At 32.2% G+C, this 17324-nt stretch overlaps 1 protein-coding gene across 26 annotated transcripts in view; it reads right to left on the bottom strand.

The window, feature by feature from the left end:
• LOC143240479 (lysine-specific demethylase 6A-like) overlaps positions 1-17324 on the bottom strand; it is a 76201-nt gene that overhangs the window by 29526 nt on the left and 29351 nt on the right. For 18 of the 26 annotated variants that reach the window (XR_013021773.1, XR_013021774.1, XR_013021775.1 and 15 more), the window contains exons 6-14: positions 15844-15918; positions 10704-10824; positions 10247-10301; positions 5812-5846; positions 2614-2707; positions 1847-2072; positions 1147-1319; positions 888-969; positions 104-188 (exon numbers count right to left, since the gene is read on the bottom strand). Coding sequence is in view for 16 of the 26 variants with exons in the window: in XM_076482951.1 (XP_076339066.1) it covers positions 104-188; positions 888-969; positions 1147-1319; positions 1847-2072; positions 2614-2707; positions 5812-5846; positions 10247-10301; positions 10704-10824; positions 15844-15918 (946 nt within the window). In the remaining 10 variants the exon portion in view is untranslated. Of the gene's footprint in view, positions 1-103; positions 189-887; positions 970-1146; positions 1320-1846; positions 2073-2613; positions 2708-5811; positions 5847-10246; positions 10302-10703; positions 10825-12702; positions 12721-13217; positions 15202-15843; positions 15919-17324 lie in introns of those variants that run through there. The other 8 variants (XM_076482958.1, XM_076482959.1, XM_076482961.1 and 5 more) reach the window with 3 other exon arrangements.

The following is a 17324-nucleotide window of genomic DNA, read 5'->3' as shown; positions in this document are numbered from 1 at the left end:
TCACTTATTTTTTTAGAAAGGAAAAAAAGAACTGTAAATCTAGGTTTCTGGTTTACAGTTTTACTTTTTTAATAACTTTTTCATGAAAGATGTGTGTTCATACCTGTTGAGCATTAGTTTGCCGAGATGCCATTTCCTGAGATATTGGAATGTTCCATGCATCTTCAATACAAGGCAGCTGGTTGGGTCTGCAAGATGAAAACAGATTTTTGTTTGAAATTGCGAGGTAATTTCAGTATATAATTAATACGATTTATTTCTGAGTAAACGCTTATTTTATAAGCTTCTACTCGGTCATCTCTTAAGAAATAAAATACACAATTTCTTCTTACTAAAAACATTAAAAAAAGGTTTTGCATGTGATCTGTTAAATTATAGGACAGAAAATATATAGTTAAGCTTATGAAAATAAACCTAATCAATAAAAGAATTCACACAAAAACACAAAAATGTACGAGTATCAATTTACTCAAATCTCTGGTTAAAAGCCCAATTCAAGCTCTCTACAATATGTTGTTTCATTTCATTGGATTATTCAAACTACTTTATTTCAGGAATAGATATTCTAATCTTAATGCTTAGGGCTCCCACACATCTACTGGATTATTTATCCCAGCCTACTTCAAAACACTTCAATTTTTACTGATATTTCATTTAAACTGTAATATAGTAATGTTAGACATCTGCAAAATTAAAATTGTGCATTTCATATATATATATATAAAAATACAAAGTATGATTCATTTACAAAATCAGTAATAATCCTAATAAACTTATAGCACTCATAATTCAATAGTAAAGTAATTTACAAACATTTCAGTTATTCTTGTATAATGATTCTTAGTGACCCCAAAATTACTCCTGATAATAATAAGAAAATTACCTACTTGTGCAAGACAGTTTGTGGAATATTAGCTAGTTGGGTTCGAAGAAACTGTATTCGTGCTATCAAGTTGTGGTTGAGAGACCCTATACAATGAATGCATAACTGGCATGAAAGACTGAACATACATTTAATTTTGAAATATATTCACTTCAAATAAGGCTACCAACCAAATACTTATCCAAAAAATAACAGATTTTAAAAATTGAATAAATGGACTGGCACAAACATAAGAATTTCTGATAGACAAAATACTTCAATACCTCTTCCTCTACCAGCATTAACATAACACTTGAGAGCATCCTGAGGTTGGTTACAGTTTTCATAGAGAATTCCCAGATTTGTCCAGGCTGGAGTGTGTTCTTTGTCCAACTGAACTGCACAGATGTAGGCCTGAAGAGCATCCATTGGCTGATTCTGTTGTTGATAGAGCACCCTACAAAGTAAAAGGTAATAATAACAAGACAAGTTAAAGAAATAACATATAGTATACTGATGTTCTTTACCAAGCTTATTGGTAAAATTCCTTAGAACTATATAACCTTAAAAAGGAAACTCAACATCATAAGTGCTAGATCAACATAATACAAACTATCAGCTTTGTTCAAAGCCTGCTATCTAAGGTCTTTATGTACATACAAAAAGACACACACACAAAATATACTACATACTGTTTTTCACCAAAGAAATAGTAAAAAAATAATACACATATCCCATTTTACTTATGATTTCTATACACTGGCCATTAATAAAACACACAATGATTAATTTACAACTTACAATTTTGCATTTCTCAAAAATAAATAAAACTTCAATATATATTAAAAGCACGTAATAAAAACAAAGTAAACACTATTACTTAATGGAGCATATTTATCTGATTTCAAAAAGTACAAATATGCACATAAAATATATCAGTTTTTATCTGAATAAAGTCTTCAAATCTATTTAAATTTTTCTCACCCTATTGAGCACCATGTGTCAGCATTAGGTTCAGCTTTATCCACAGATTTTCGATACGAGAGAAAAGCATCATGAACCTTCCCAATACTGGCAAAGCACCGGCCTAGAAAGTACAAGCTCTGACCACATGATGAATCTGCCTCAATGGACTTCTGAAGACAATGTAAGGCATATGCTTGACGTTGAGGTTTTTCTCCAAGAGCTTCAACTGTATGATGCATCCAGCCTAACAACATATTTTTATCACTACAAGACAAAATTACTAAAAGAGATTTAATAGTATCATTTGCATTTTTTATATTTCTGTGCAATTTCACCCAAGAGCTCTGTGCTAACCATCCCTAATTTTGAAGTGACAGAGGGAAGAGGGCAAATCATCACTATCCACCATCAACTTATGAGCTACTTTAATCAAAAAGTATGGAGTAAGATTTTTTTTTCACAGCAACGAAGCAAGAACCATGGAACTTCAGATCCACAATCCAACACACTGACCACAAGGCTGCACTTGACCCAGAACCATATAAGTGAACAGTAACCGAGAAAAATGGAGATTATCACGCAGAATTTATAAACAGAAAATAAAAACCATCTCAGCAAATTCAAAATATAAATGTATTACTTAAAAATTGAACTCTCAAAATTTCAAAACTTTATTCATATCCATGTATACATATTTAAAATTAAGTTTTTCAGTCATAGATGTTATAACATTGAATGATTTAAATGCAATAAAAAGTTTTATAATAGGATGGAAAACCACAAACCTAACTGTTTCCAAGTCTCAGCTCGAAGGTGTTGAGGAATATCCTTCTGTTCTAGTATTTTTTCATAGGCTTCTTTTGCAATTTTATATTTGCCCTATCAAATAGTAAAATGTCATCTCATATATACAAAGATTTTAAAATTGCACTTCTTTTTAACAGCATATCATGTGTATATAAATTTGTACCCTACAACCAAATTTTTTTTAATTATACCACTGCTTTAAACAGTAGTTACAAATTAAATGCTCAAAAATATTAATAAAAAAATTACATATTTCAAACTACTAGTCTATTACTAAAAATGTTATGACATGCAAGAATTTACAATAAGCTTAGAATTTGGAATATTCTCCAAAACTTTAGGTTCTTTTAATTGTATCTGTACAAAATGTAGTATAAAAATATCACAACAGTAAGCTCTCAGATGATTAGAAACATTTTTACTAACTGAAAATCAATATCAGTATTCTACAGAAACATGCAGTACAAGAACAAGAGAAACCAATTTTGTTACATGTGAAATCTTTAAAATACAAACTATCTTGAACATCCACGGAGCTTACCTAACAACCTGAAAACAAAGATTTATGTTTAATAAAAACGTATTCTTATGATTCTGTTTCAAACTTATCATTCACACCAAAGACAGCCAAAGGAAGTCTTCAATATTTAATTCAATGGAGAGAAGTTTTGTCTGTGGATAAGAACACAAAGCCCCAACTGAAAAGTTCAGAAAACTACCCTAAAACTCTGCAAGAAAATAAGAATAATGAGAATAACAATTTTGCCCTGAAGATCCACCTTTCAAAAGCACTCATGTTATAGAGTTTTTATCATTTTGCATCAAGATTTTGTGAATCTATGTTTTTCTGACATAATATAAGCTGAACTTGATGGAGTAAAGAGTGACAATTAACAAAAAAATGAACATCTAGAAGAAATCTGAGTACAAATAAAAATTTTCCAATATGTGAACTCTGAAATCCTGATATGTTTTAATAAAAACTAAGGATGAATTTCAGGAATGCCAGAAAAAGCAACAGGTTCAGTGTCAGAATTTACATTCTAGATGTGCCTTGGAATTACGTTAACTAATGTGTATATTTCAAAGAGCAACTTCAACATGTTCAGTTTCTTAGCACAAGTATTGAGTCTACCATCCACAACACACAAGAAAAGTAAGACCATTTTATCAATCATCAGTTTACAACAGGCAATAGACAAGATATATATCTTCAATCAAGAGCTCTCCACTCTTTTCAACTGTAATGTGTTTTGTACTGAAGAAACAACCTGCAGGTGATACTGTTATATTATTAACAGGAGTAATAGTTCAGTAGTTTTTCACCTTTTGTACATCACAGTGTAATAATCCAAACTTATCACATATTTTCAGTAGATGTGTTGTACTGGACTCTTATTTCACATACCAAATTTCAAGACAATACATTAAGAAATACCCGATATATAATATTCCAATTTTGATTGAGTGCCCCCATTTTATTGAAAATAAAAGTACAGAAACTTTGACAGAAAAGCATATTTAATTTTTATAATTAAATATAATTTTTTAACTATAATACACTAAAAGATCTCTACAACCTAAAACTGGATGATGAGTCATCTAGTGTAAATAAAAACCATGTGTACAAAGTTACTAAAAATACACTCGTATTTAATAAAAACGTTTGCATAAGCCTACGCAAAAAGTTACATGAGCTATCAGTCTAAACTTGTTACCACAGCCACACCTAAGAGTAAAAATGGGCCATTTCTAGTTTATTTTGTCATTCAGACTAAGGACAGCTGGTTTAGAGCAGCAAATCTATAATACAAAAGGACATACAGATACATAGGTATTGATTAGGATTCACTTTGCAATTTAAAGGAATGAAATCAAAATTTGCAGCCAAACTGGTAACTACACTTACAAAATTAATAAAAACTTTACATAGCAAGTATTCATTCATCTGTCAGCTATGCAACATATTTTATTTCACCCATCACCATGGTCAAATTTGAAAAAAAAAAATGTGGCCTGGATAATTAATGAATGTTTGCTGTAAAATGTTTATCAATGCTATCAGATTGGTTACCACTTCTGATTTCACTTCCTTAGGTGTTTTTGATTAGATCTGAAATAGCATGAGAGATTCTTCAGAGCAGATGAAACTAATCTGAGATAAAGAGTAACACGAAAGGTCTAATTTGTTATTAAAGAACAGGATCTCAATTGAAATAGCATGAAGGCTTACAATAGCATAAAATAATAGAAATGTATGTTACAATAAGGATGAGGTAGCTGTACTATGTAGTGAGTAAAACCATAAAACTGGCAAAGTAGATAGAGAATTTTATCAATACCCACACACACCCATGGAGCTGATATTCCTATAAGTTACAAAATTCTAGGATAACAAAAAAAACAGCTCTCCAATCTTTTTAAAGATACTATGACACAATGATATAACTGTGGGGTTTTGAATGAACTAGTCATGTGATTTAAAGACAGAAAAGAGGAATTATAAGCTTCTTCTTTTGGTGACAGCTACAGTGCTATAGCACATTGAATTACATTATGGAAATAAAGCCAAAGGTATTGTACTGCCAAGTTTACTGTTACCCAAAGGAAAAAAGTCTGTTCAAGTAAAGCAATACATGTCATTGTTATTTTAAGATTTGTCCTAAAAGCAAAAAGAGCCCTAACTTAATCATAAATGTTAAGAAAATTCTAGAAATATATTAAGATGTGTAAAACAAAACATTAATCACAAAAGAATTGCAAATTTCAAGTTTTAATGAACTACAATGTATTTTTTTTAAGTAGTTGGTTATCCTCCAATACTCAGATGAAATTTCTATTGGGTTTAATGAATAAGACTGTTGTTGGAATACAGAATATAGATAATACTTAAGCTATTACGTTAATTTAAATTCATGCCAAAAGTTACAACATCACAATAAAACGATTGCACATTACCAATAAATAAACATCTGCAGTACTAAAAACAATGTAACTGAAAGCATAGTAATCAGTTAATTAGCTATTGTAACCCAAGTAATCAAGTATGCTAAGCAAATAACAGATTCCTATCAGGACTATTGAAATAAAATATATAAAAAAGTCTCCTATACTGCAAACTATTCTTATTTTTACTTGTAATTTAGCTTAGTATTTCAAATACCAAGTAGACTTACCTGGATCTCATATGAATGGGCAATGTGAAAACTAACTGTAAAAAAGAAATGAAAAGAAGATCCATAAATATTTTCTTGTACATACATAAAATAAAAAAATTAACAGTTAAGGTATCTTTATGTTAGTTCTTTTAATCAACAAACACATCTTAAACCAAGATATTATTAAAACAAGAATGCACATCATTAGCCTAAAAATTGTACATTTTAAACCATTTAATATTCACTTAAAAATTACCAAATAATTATATTACAGTGGAAACAATCTAAACAAAAAAATTCAAAAAATTATAAAACATGTTCCCTAATATAATCTTATAAAAATACAAAAACTATTATCTATTTAGATTAATGTTTGTTACATATTTAATTTCTCTAGCTTCACTGGACTACAAACTTTCAAGAGCCACTTACATAAAAGTTGTTATATACTGAATTACTCTGGAAAAACAGCACATGCTCATTTACAACTATTTTTATTTTTCTCCATGTAAAATATTACCAACAGTGTAAGTACAAAATTTAAAATAATTCCTCCAGGCCAGCAAATTTCAATATTACTAAAATGTCTGTTAATAAATAATAACAGCAACTTGGACAAAGATGTAGAAGAATGGTTATACCAATAAATAATTTTTTTTTTAAATGTTTCATCAAAAATAAATCCATTAAGTATCACAAATTATTAAATGGGTTGTCCAGAAAATGGTCAGTTGGTTGATTTAGTGTTTTATAGCACAATGCAGCTAAGCTACCTCCTCCAAACATCCAGTAAAAAGTTAACAGTAAATTTAGTATAATTCATAAAATGAAATTGAGGTAAAACAAAGTAAAAAAACTAACATAAATGGCATTAAAACAAATTTTTACATCTAGTCTACAGCAGAAAGAGAAAAACTACAATAATGCAAGTTGTAAAGGACTTTCTGTAGCACAATTGTAACTATCATAACTCACCAGGAAGACTAACAGGTAAGTTCAAAAATCACAGTCAGTCACCTGAAGTTTGCCTTTCCAGTCCTGGTTCCAAGTTATTTGATATTATGGCCATTTTCAAAAAGCAATAAAAGTTTTAAAAGACTTGTAGCAAAACTGTAATATTAACTCACCAAAACGACTAACAGGTACTTCAAACAGCAGCACAAGTCACCTGAAGTTGCCCTTTCCAGTCATGGTTTTGAATTATTTGACGTTACAGCTATTTTCTAATTTCAAATCGAACTAGATGGAAAGTGATTCTTAAAAGGGAATTACATTAAAAAAGGTCTAATGTATAGATTAAAAAACTTAAATGGCATTAAAAAGATTAATGGCCTTTAAAAAACTAAATACATCTCCACCATGGGCTGTGTCATCATTACCAATAACACTGTCTAATGTTATGGATAAACCTTGGGACAGAACATGTTTAAAATGGTGCCATCGTTGAGAGCCATAACGATGACAAGACAGTAAAATGTGGCTTATTGTGACCTGAGTGTTACACAGACTAAACATTGGTGCATAAATCCCAGATAAAAGAAAATGATGAGTTAAAAAACTGTGACCAATGGGTAGTCTAGTTAGAACAACTTCCTCTTTCTGAGCCTTACGAAAGCAAGACAGCCAAAGTCCAATAGAGGGTTTTATTTGGAAAAGCTTGTTTTTACATTGGTCACTCCAAGTCGACTGCAAACTGGCACAGAGTTGAGCCTTGAATACAGGACCATACTCCACATATGGAACAGGCACAGAGGTGATAGTGCCAGAGCAGACAGATTTACCTGCGGTGCCTGTGAGCTCCTTCCTGTGAATACCAACATGTCCAGAAAAACTGGACAGATGTTAAAGAGAAATGGGCTAGTCGGTTTTGAATATCGACAAGAACATGGTATGAACTAACATGAAGAAGTTCCAGGGCCAGTAGAGAACCAAGCAAGTCAGTATAAATAGTGCAGTTTGAGCACTGCTTAGCTTCTATGTGATCCAGGGCAAGATAAATGGCGTACAGTTCAGCAGTGAACACAAAAGCTGTAGAGGGAATTCTGTGCACAACCACCAAAACACAACAAACCATGGCAGAGCTCACACAGTCACCTGATTTTGATCCATCTGTACAAATAGGAATGGAAGGATGATTTGAAAAGATGTTCAGCAAATAACAGACAGTATTTCCAATCGGGAGTGTCTGTTTTTCTCAGATGACTTAAAGATAGGTCACATTTGGGGACTGTAAGAAGCCATGGGGATGGGCTGACCAGTGGATACAGAAATGTTATCCAAGAACAGATCCAATTCATCTAACTGCACTTGGATACAAAGGCCAAAAGGAGCAATGGCAGATCATCTATTCTGAAAAAGTATGGCCCACTAAGGAAGGAAAACATAACACAGGTAAGGAATGAATTTTTGAAGCATATAGTAAAGACAGTTGCAAACAGCAGAGGTGTAAAGAAGGTTCATGAGACTATGTCTAAGCTCTGAACTGAGGAAGGGCAGAAAGCCTCAGTGCAGAGCCAAAATCCTTGATGATGAATAGGGTTCAGCATCTTTAAGGCCTAAGGCCAAAGTCCTGCCAGAGCCATAGACCAGTGATCCATAGCTGAGTATTGATTGAATAAAAGCACCATATATCTTTAGCATAGAACATAGATCTGCTCCCCAAGTGGTGGAAGAGAGGACACGGAGAATGTTCAATGCTCTTGTACATTTGACCCATAGCTGCTTGATATGTGGTATAAGGATCAGATTACAGTCAAAGATAAGCCCCAAGAACTTTGTCTCAGGGATAACAGGCAGCATAACTTCACCAATCAGAGTGAATGCCCACAGAGGGCAAAAGTGCATGCAAATGGTTTCAGAGAGAGGGAAGTTAATACCGTTTGCTGCAATCCACTTCAGTAAACTACTGAGGGCAGTCAGTAGCTGCTGCTCAATATACCACATGTTCAATGATTGATATGAGGATGGATGAGAGCCATTGCAATTGACACAATGAGAGTCCGTTTCACACTCATAGGCATTGTTATCCTTGTCACCGCAACGAGCACACGTCATGGAACCAAGAATGACGTCTTTGAACGACCGAACCACTGACACTGGAAACATCCAAGACAGTTTGAAATGTATGGCTGTACCCTGCAATTAAGATAACCTGTCTTCATGGTGGCAGGTGGATATGGTGATGTAAATGTCAAAATGAAAACATTGGTCAGCATCACAATTCCATCTTTGCGAGTGGAGATACGTCTCACTGCGGAAACTCCTTGGGTGGAGAAACCAGAGAGAATCTAATACTCGGGGGTGTTTTTCAAATCCCTCTCACAAAATAACTCCTCTTGATGAATTCAAAGTAGCATGAGGTGTAACCTCAATAGGTATATCCCCAATCACCTTTGAATGCAAGAGGAGTTCACTGCATTGAGATGTGGATGTTTCCACCAATATTTCACCAGATCAAAGCTTCTTTACTAACTTTGGAGAGCCAGCAAGTCCCTCTTGTCCCTTCTGAATGAAAAAAGGAGACATTTGCCCTAAAGGTTTGTCTGAAAGAGAATGTAGTATAAGAAAATGAGGTACAACAGATGTTAGATATGTTAAAGATTGTTGCTCAGAACCTTCAAGACTGTTTTTTTACTATTTGATTTCAGTTTTTATTTGGAAAATCCATGACAAAAAAGGAATATTTCAATGCCCACTGACCCCACCCACCATGGAGCCCTATGAGGGGATGCATTACAATGCCAAACAAGAACACAGCAGCAATGCCAGGGTTTCGTGAGCACTATACCCAAACATCAGCATCAGATACAATGTCCACAACACCTGTTGAGAACATCCAACACTGGTACTTGGTTGGCCCTAGCTCAAGTGGACCAGCCAATTGACCAAAGGAAGGCCACCCCAAGGCTGCCTATCTACAGGAATTCAAGGCCAAAGTGGTGTGTTTGGGTTGGACCCCTCAACCACCAGGATCCTCTCCTCCCCTTCACAGGTTACCATGCTCTGCAAACACATGGGTGGATGTTTAGATCCCAGAGGTGGTAAACTGAAAGAATAGAACCTTCCCTGGTAGATCCCCTCACCACATACAGAAATCCACACCAAGGGGCATCCAAAACAAGTGAATAAAACTATAAAATTACCAAGAAAACCATAACATTGTGTCCTAACATATAAAATATTTATTGGTAACAGAAAACAACAGTTTGGAATAATACAGCTCCCAAAATATAAATTACTGTTTTTATTCACAAAGATAAAATGTTGAGTTCATACTCACCTGTTGTTAGTTACATTCTTTACAAAATAATAATAATAATGAATGGTTACTTGCTAATACTTTTATGTCACTATAAAATGTGCTTAAAAATATTTGTAGTCTTCTTCCATCTATTAAACTAAGACATATCATAACGTATTTTAATGAGTAAAAAATGAAATTATGAGCACTTACTTTCTGCTTTGGAAAATGTGCAGGGACTTGAATCAATATATGCTAATCGTAAATGCTGTGTAAAAATATTTATGCATTAAACACAAATCTTAGAAAAGCACTGATGAGTCTAAAAATGTCATTTTTTAGGGAAAATATTCAAGATTATCAGTATTATTTTGTCTTAAAAATTTTGATTTAATTCACTTATGAGAATTAAATATTAAAACTTATAGTTGATAATTACCCAATAATACTATTATTTAAGAACAGAAAATAAACAAAAGTTATTTTACTTTACAATCTAAGTTTTTAACTGCAATTTCACAGCAATAAAGAAAAACTTTATTTCAGAGGATACAAAAATAAATTTATTTGTGAACCATGAAATAGTTATTACTACTACACTTGATTTGCAACTACATAATATGTACTATGGAAATATTTTATTGCTCACAAAAGCATTTATAATGCCCACCTTTAAAGATGATTCATGATCAGCTATAACTTTAAACATTAACCCAAGTCTAAGGTGTATTTCATTTGCCCGTATAAAACTTGGATCAATGTACAGAACTTGTCGAAATGCTTTGATTGACCTATAAAAAAAATTATACCATGAGAAAAGTCTTGAAAGCTTTCCTTACAAAGCTTAAAAAACATAGTTCATCATTATTCAATTTTAAGTATTGTAAAGAGATATAATTAAATTTTATCATTAAAAATGCCAGCTTTTTGTGTGTGTGTGTGTGTGTGTGTGTGTGTGTGTGTGTGTGTGTGTGAGAGAGAGAGAGAGAGAGAGAGAAGAAACACGACAGGTATTTGAAAAGCATATTATTGGTAAAACCACTGGCACAAACACAGAAACGTTACATATTTACTGGTTCTGAATATTCAAGGATACAACTCATTTTCATAAAATATGTACAAACACATATCAAACTCAGAAATAAATTAATATACTTGCTTGGAACTGTTCAATAGCAGAAATGTTGTAGGTAGCAGCATCAATTGATAATGGATGCCATTTAAGGGTTAAGAGACAAAAGTACAATCATATTAAGTTTGTATTGTAAGTAGCTTCTGCATTTTAAGAGTATTAATAAACAGATTGGAGCTAGAAGCACTATCAAAATATAATGCAGAATGTATCTTCCACTATTAGAATGTATAGTTTAACTGAACTTTAAGTAATGTTACTTAAAAACAAATACATAAATGTCAACCTGAATTTCTATCATTCACAAGAATTTATTAGAATATACAGAGAGGAGATTCTTTACATGCACAATCAAAACACAAACAAATACTGTAAAACCCAGAGTGGCATCTTTTTTGTACAACCCATATAGAATAATACTTGTAATATTTACTATATATTACAAACATAACATTGTATTCAGTAAATTAAAATAGTAACACTAGTATTTAACAAATGATATAAAAAGGCAGTTTTCTGTGAACAAAACTAGGAGACAAAACATCTAACCTGGGATTTTCACCCAAGTAATAGCAAACACAATGCAGTTTATTTATTTTTCACATTATAAACATTCATACAATTACAAAGAATAATTATTTTAGTTTCAGTACTTTTCAATTCCCTCTCCTACTTATATCCAGTCATCCTTCCTTTCTGAAAACTTCCAAATAATCTATTATTTGATAATTCTATCCATTCATACACTTATAAACCAACTGTTCTATTTATTCTTTAATGAACTTTTGTTACCTATTAATATAAATATCTATCTACTTGACTTGTACACTAAAAAATCTATACTTGAAAGTCAATTCTACTGATTTCTTCAATAGTTTCAATTACTATAATTGATGTTTTCTTCATAAAACAAAACTAAGTGCATTAATTTCTCTCCTTAAGAAAGAAATTCTTTTTTTTTTATTTATTGTTTTCCATAAATCAAACCATAATGTACAATATGAATGACTAACTGAATTCTAGTTCATGTTACATGTGTATACATTAATTTTTTAATTATCTGTGGAAAATTTATTTCAATTTAGATGCTATTTCTAAAACTTAGCATTATTAAATTTATTAAAAATGTTTCTTTTTTCAAAAATATCATTATAAATACTGAAAGAATGACTGGAATTAGACTTGTGTAATAAATTATGCCTTCCAAAATCAAAACTTGAGAAAATCTACTGCAAAATGATTATGACAAATATGAAAAAACATATTTTACAAATAGTTGCAAGCAAAACTTCAAGTCAAAAATTATTTGAACATTTATTGCTGCTTGCTTAGTTCAATGGAATTTAATTTCTGATTTTTCTATGGTAAGATAAGTTTTATACAATTTGCAAGTGCTAAACTATACAAATTTGTCTCTATTTAAATATATATTTTCTATTATCACATAATATTCAAACAATAAAATTATAATGACGAAATTAAGTATTTATAACCAAATCTGTAAAAAAGTATTACACGTGATAACTTCTACACATACATGTATTGTTCTGTTTTACTTTTCGTAAAATCTTTCAGTGGCACTTAAACCAGGATGCTATTTCAAAATTCAAAGTGTAAGAAAAAAAAAAAAAAAGTTAAATATATATATAATTTGCGAACTTTCATTACGCCTAAGCTTTAAAGTTTTATTCATCTTCAAAGAATGAATATCTACTTTTTATTTTATATGGTTCAGCAAAGTCACAGACATCTTACGAATATAAAATACTGGTATTACTTACTATTGCTAATTTAAGCCAGTTTCAATTAGTATAAGCTATTTTACTTAATTTAGAATCATGTGTAAAACATCGGGCTTAAATACCACCTAGCAGAGAAATGATATCTAAAATAGTGTGTAAAAGAATCTTACAGTAGTTACATTTTTTTATTGAATAGCAAATACATTAAATGCATATAAAATTCCATTTTTAACGATATAAATTGCGGAATTTGGGAATATTTATTTATTACATCTAACTTACAATAAAATCAAAAAATTGAAATAATTACCTGTAGCTGTAACCACTCGCCACTGGAAAACTTGCTTAAAATCTTGAAATGAACACACACACGTTTAGTCTAAAACCTATCACGAGACTCTAACTACTGTGCATTTCCTACACCTCCTATATAAGTTAGAATTTGCGGAACTACTGGCTTGATCTTTAAAACAGTTGAACAGAGCCATCAACAGTAACGTTGTTTCTCAATCATCGGCGCAGAGAGATAAAAGCCAGAAAACTTTACAGCTAGTAATCAACTTTTTGGTTGCGGAATTCTACTCAGCCAAGACTAGCCGTTGGCATCAAGGTTGTGAAATTGGTCAGGGCGACGTCGACTGTCACCGTTACAAATGGGTAATCAAGGGATAAAACCTGACAACCTATTACAATGTCTTAACCTGACGAGTTCACAGTGAGAGGAGTGTCACTGATCACTCCGATAGTATAATGACACCAATTACAAAAACTTTTAACTTCAATCCCCGACGATCATAAAACAATTATTTAAAGAACCACAGCTAAGGGTTCTCACAGTCGATACATAACAACCAAAAACCAATAAAATATTCACAAGGAAATAATACATAACAATCAATAAAGCCTCTTGAATACAACAGATGGCCTGATAACAGACCACCCAAACCGAAGAAAACGGATTTATACTACTAAATATATTAGTAGATTATAAGTTTTACAACTGTAGGATAACTAAAAACTTCAATATCTAAAGCAAATTAAACACAAAAACTACCTTTCTAAAAAAAACATTTCTTCACCTGCATGAAAATCTTTCTAAAATTAGCAATGTTTTAAGATTAAACCAAATAACTGAACAAATAAAAAAAAAATATATATATATACATCTTCTTTAGTTCGTCAAGTAGTTGAGCCACTAAACATATACAAGCCTTACTTATACAACAACTCAAGTCCACAATAAACCAATACAAATAAACACCTTTATACCTATATTAATAAATATATCGAACATCTAAGCACGCCCTCTACATTCAATTACACAACCGCCTTCAAAAATGTGGTCAGTTACTTCCTTCTTTCTTTGTGAACCTGACGATTACCAAAGATGGTCGAAGCGTTGTTCGCTCCTCTACACAGTGCTTTCTCTATCCATACCAGTCATTTTTACGTATACAATTTTCTCGTGGGTTTTCTCATCATCACGGATTAAGCACAAAATATTATCATTGTGTCTGGTTAGCTGGTGAAAATGAATTAACAAACGACTCAACCTTTTAACATTATTTCAGCAAACCATTTACGTTTTGGTTTTAAAAAAAATCAACACATGTCTGGTAACTGTTCCAAACGTTTCTAAAAATTATTCTGCACGACAAAAACAGTCACACTTTCAATTGTGTATACACACGCCTGTGGATCTCGTAAAAGCTTTCTTCTTAATACTGGCATTAACAGACGTAAAACAATAAAAATGTTGACTCGTAATTTAGGTAAAACATGTCACCTACGAAAAAGGAACGCTTGTTTGTTTTGTTTCGCAAAGTCGTCCCTAATTTAGCAGTGTAAGACTAAAGGGAAGGCAGGTAGTCATCACCACCCATTGTCAAACTCTTGGGTTACTTTTTTACCAATGAATAGTGGGATTGACCGTAACATTATAATGGCCCTACGGTTGATAGGGCGAGCTTGTTTAGAGTGACAGGAATTCGAACCCGCGACCCTCAGATTACAAGTCGAACGCCTTAACCCACCTGGCCATGCCGGGACAAAAGGAATGCAACAATGACCTTTTTATTAGTCCCCCCGGAATACAATATTGACCTAAATTTTCATAACATAAAGCGTTAGTTTTTTACTTTCCCATTACATTTAAAATATTTCACAATTTTTACGACTGTAATATCATAACCTTAATGGGCGATATATGTTGAAAATCCAAGAATTTATAAGCAACATTGTTCATAAAAATAGTAAACGATATGTATTTTATATAACTTGTTACTGTATTCAGACATTTTTATCTCAGTTGTACTATACAACAGCAACTCAAACAGTATAACTGACTTTTCGATATATTATTTTTACCAAACAGAAAGAGAGAAAGAATTAGGTAATCATTTCATTCTAAATTACAGAAGCGATTGAAATATGACAGTCTAAAAATATTTTCAAATATTATTTTATATATTAGTAGCTAAAGCTAAGAGATCTGATGTACTGATCAAACAATACAAGTTTTCACTTTACTCTCCCGCGCTGTAATAATAAAGAATTGAAACAATATTGTACAAACATATTATCAGCAAAATGAAAGATAAGAAAACGACGGAAGTATGAAGAAATACAAAATTACTACAGAGGATTTCCTACAAGTTTAATAAAGATTTGCTTTTCTCCAGAAACACTATATAATCACCTATGTAATAACTGTATAGTTGCACAAAGACTATTTTTTTATTTTATAAGATTCTTTAGGCACTATTAGCCAAGCAGAGAACCTGACTGTTAGATTTTAGAATCTTAAAACAAACAGGGTTAAATTAATTGGAGTATAAACGCGTAACATTTAAGTAACAACTTACATAAAATATTTAAAAAACCTGAAAATAAATGTGAAAATAAAAAACTACACTTGAACTACAACGTACTCTTACCTGACATCAGTGACGTAATATTTTTTCTCAACAAGATTTTCTTCCCTCCCAGCTACCCAAGACAAGTTACCATTACTAAAGGATATGAATATTTCTAATTGATCACACATTCCTGCTTGTACGCATATACTTTAAAACATTTAATTTATTACATTTTCTAAGATACTATAGATTTCAAACGGTCCTTACTTAATTCCAAACTTCAAATCTTGAATATACTATAGCACACTAATTTGTGAGTAAGAAGTGCCACTTTGAACTTCGTGGCTATACCTGAATTGTGAAAATTTGCGACTATCATTTTCTGTACCATAAAAAATTCCCACGGTATTCAGACTGTTGCCGGAGGTCTGGGGCATGGGAGAAGGGATGAAAAACCGGGAAGGTAAATAAAACTGGACAAAACAGTACAGCCCAACAGTAAAAAGATCTCAACCAATAGCAGCTCACATCAGAAACCATAATATTCTTTAGTTTCAAATCTACCTTCAAGCGATTGTTTGCACAGCAGAGAAAAAGTTTTTGTTTGTTTTTAGAATTTTGCGTAAAGCTACTCGAGGGCTATCTGCGCTAGCCGTCCCTAATTTAGCAGTGTAAGACTAAACGGAAAACAACTAGTCATCACCACCCACCGTCAACTCTTGGGCTATTCTTTTACCAACGAATAGTGAGATTGACCGTCACATTACAACGCCCCCACGACTGAAAATGCGAGCATGTGCAGCGCGACCAGGATTCGAACCCGTGACCCTCGGATTACGAGTCGAACTCCTTAAACATCTGGTTATGCCGGGCCAGAGAAAAAATAATTTAAAACGCACACACATTTTTGAATGCACCTGACCTACTTCACTAAATACAGCCAAAACTCAATTCAAAAAGAGACAAAAAAACACATTAAATGCTCAGATTTATCGAAACGAACTTGTAATGAAATATTTTCCATACGTAACGACAGTAAGCATTTTTTCTTTATTATAATGAGACTTCTTCCATGCTCTACATATAAAATATACTTATGCAACTCGCAGTCAATACACTTGAAATACTGAATTAATTCATTAACCAAGATGATAAAGTTACACTTACAACACTAAACATTTACTCCTCCTTAGTCGTCAATACGCATAGATATTATTGTTATACATAGATATTCCTTGGAAAAGTCGCTCATGTAGTTTTCACGTACAAATACCACATTAGAGGTGTGACACCATTATTTCTTTTAAGTACATGTACTACCTTATCGTTAACATCTGATAAGGGCCACGTTAATTGATTTACTGAACTGTTGTGCGGAATTTCTTCAATTTCCTGATGTGGGAATTTCTTTAAAAACTGATAAATATCTACGTAACTATTAGGATATAAAAGGTGGATTAACCTTAACTGCCAAAAAACGTCTGTTAAAATACTAATTCTAACGGTACAGTACATAACGTGCGCTTTAGGGATTTTTTGTCGAGCATATAACTTGTAAC

The sequence above is a fragment of the Tachypleus tridentatus genome, chromosome 13 (genome assembly GCF_004210375.1).
Source record: "Tachypleus tridentatus isolate NWPU-2018 chromosome 13, ASM421037v1, whole genome shotgun sequence".
Classification (NCBI taxonomy): domain Eukaryota; kingdom Metazoa; phylum Arthropoda; class Merostomata; order Xiphosura; family Limulidae; genus Tachypleus; species Tachypleus tridentatus.
Note: the sequence above shows the minus strand (reverse complement) of the source record. Positions and strands in the feature narration are given on the sequence as shown.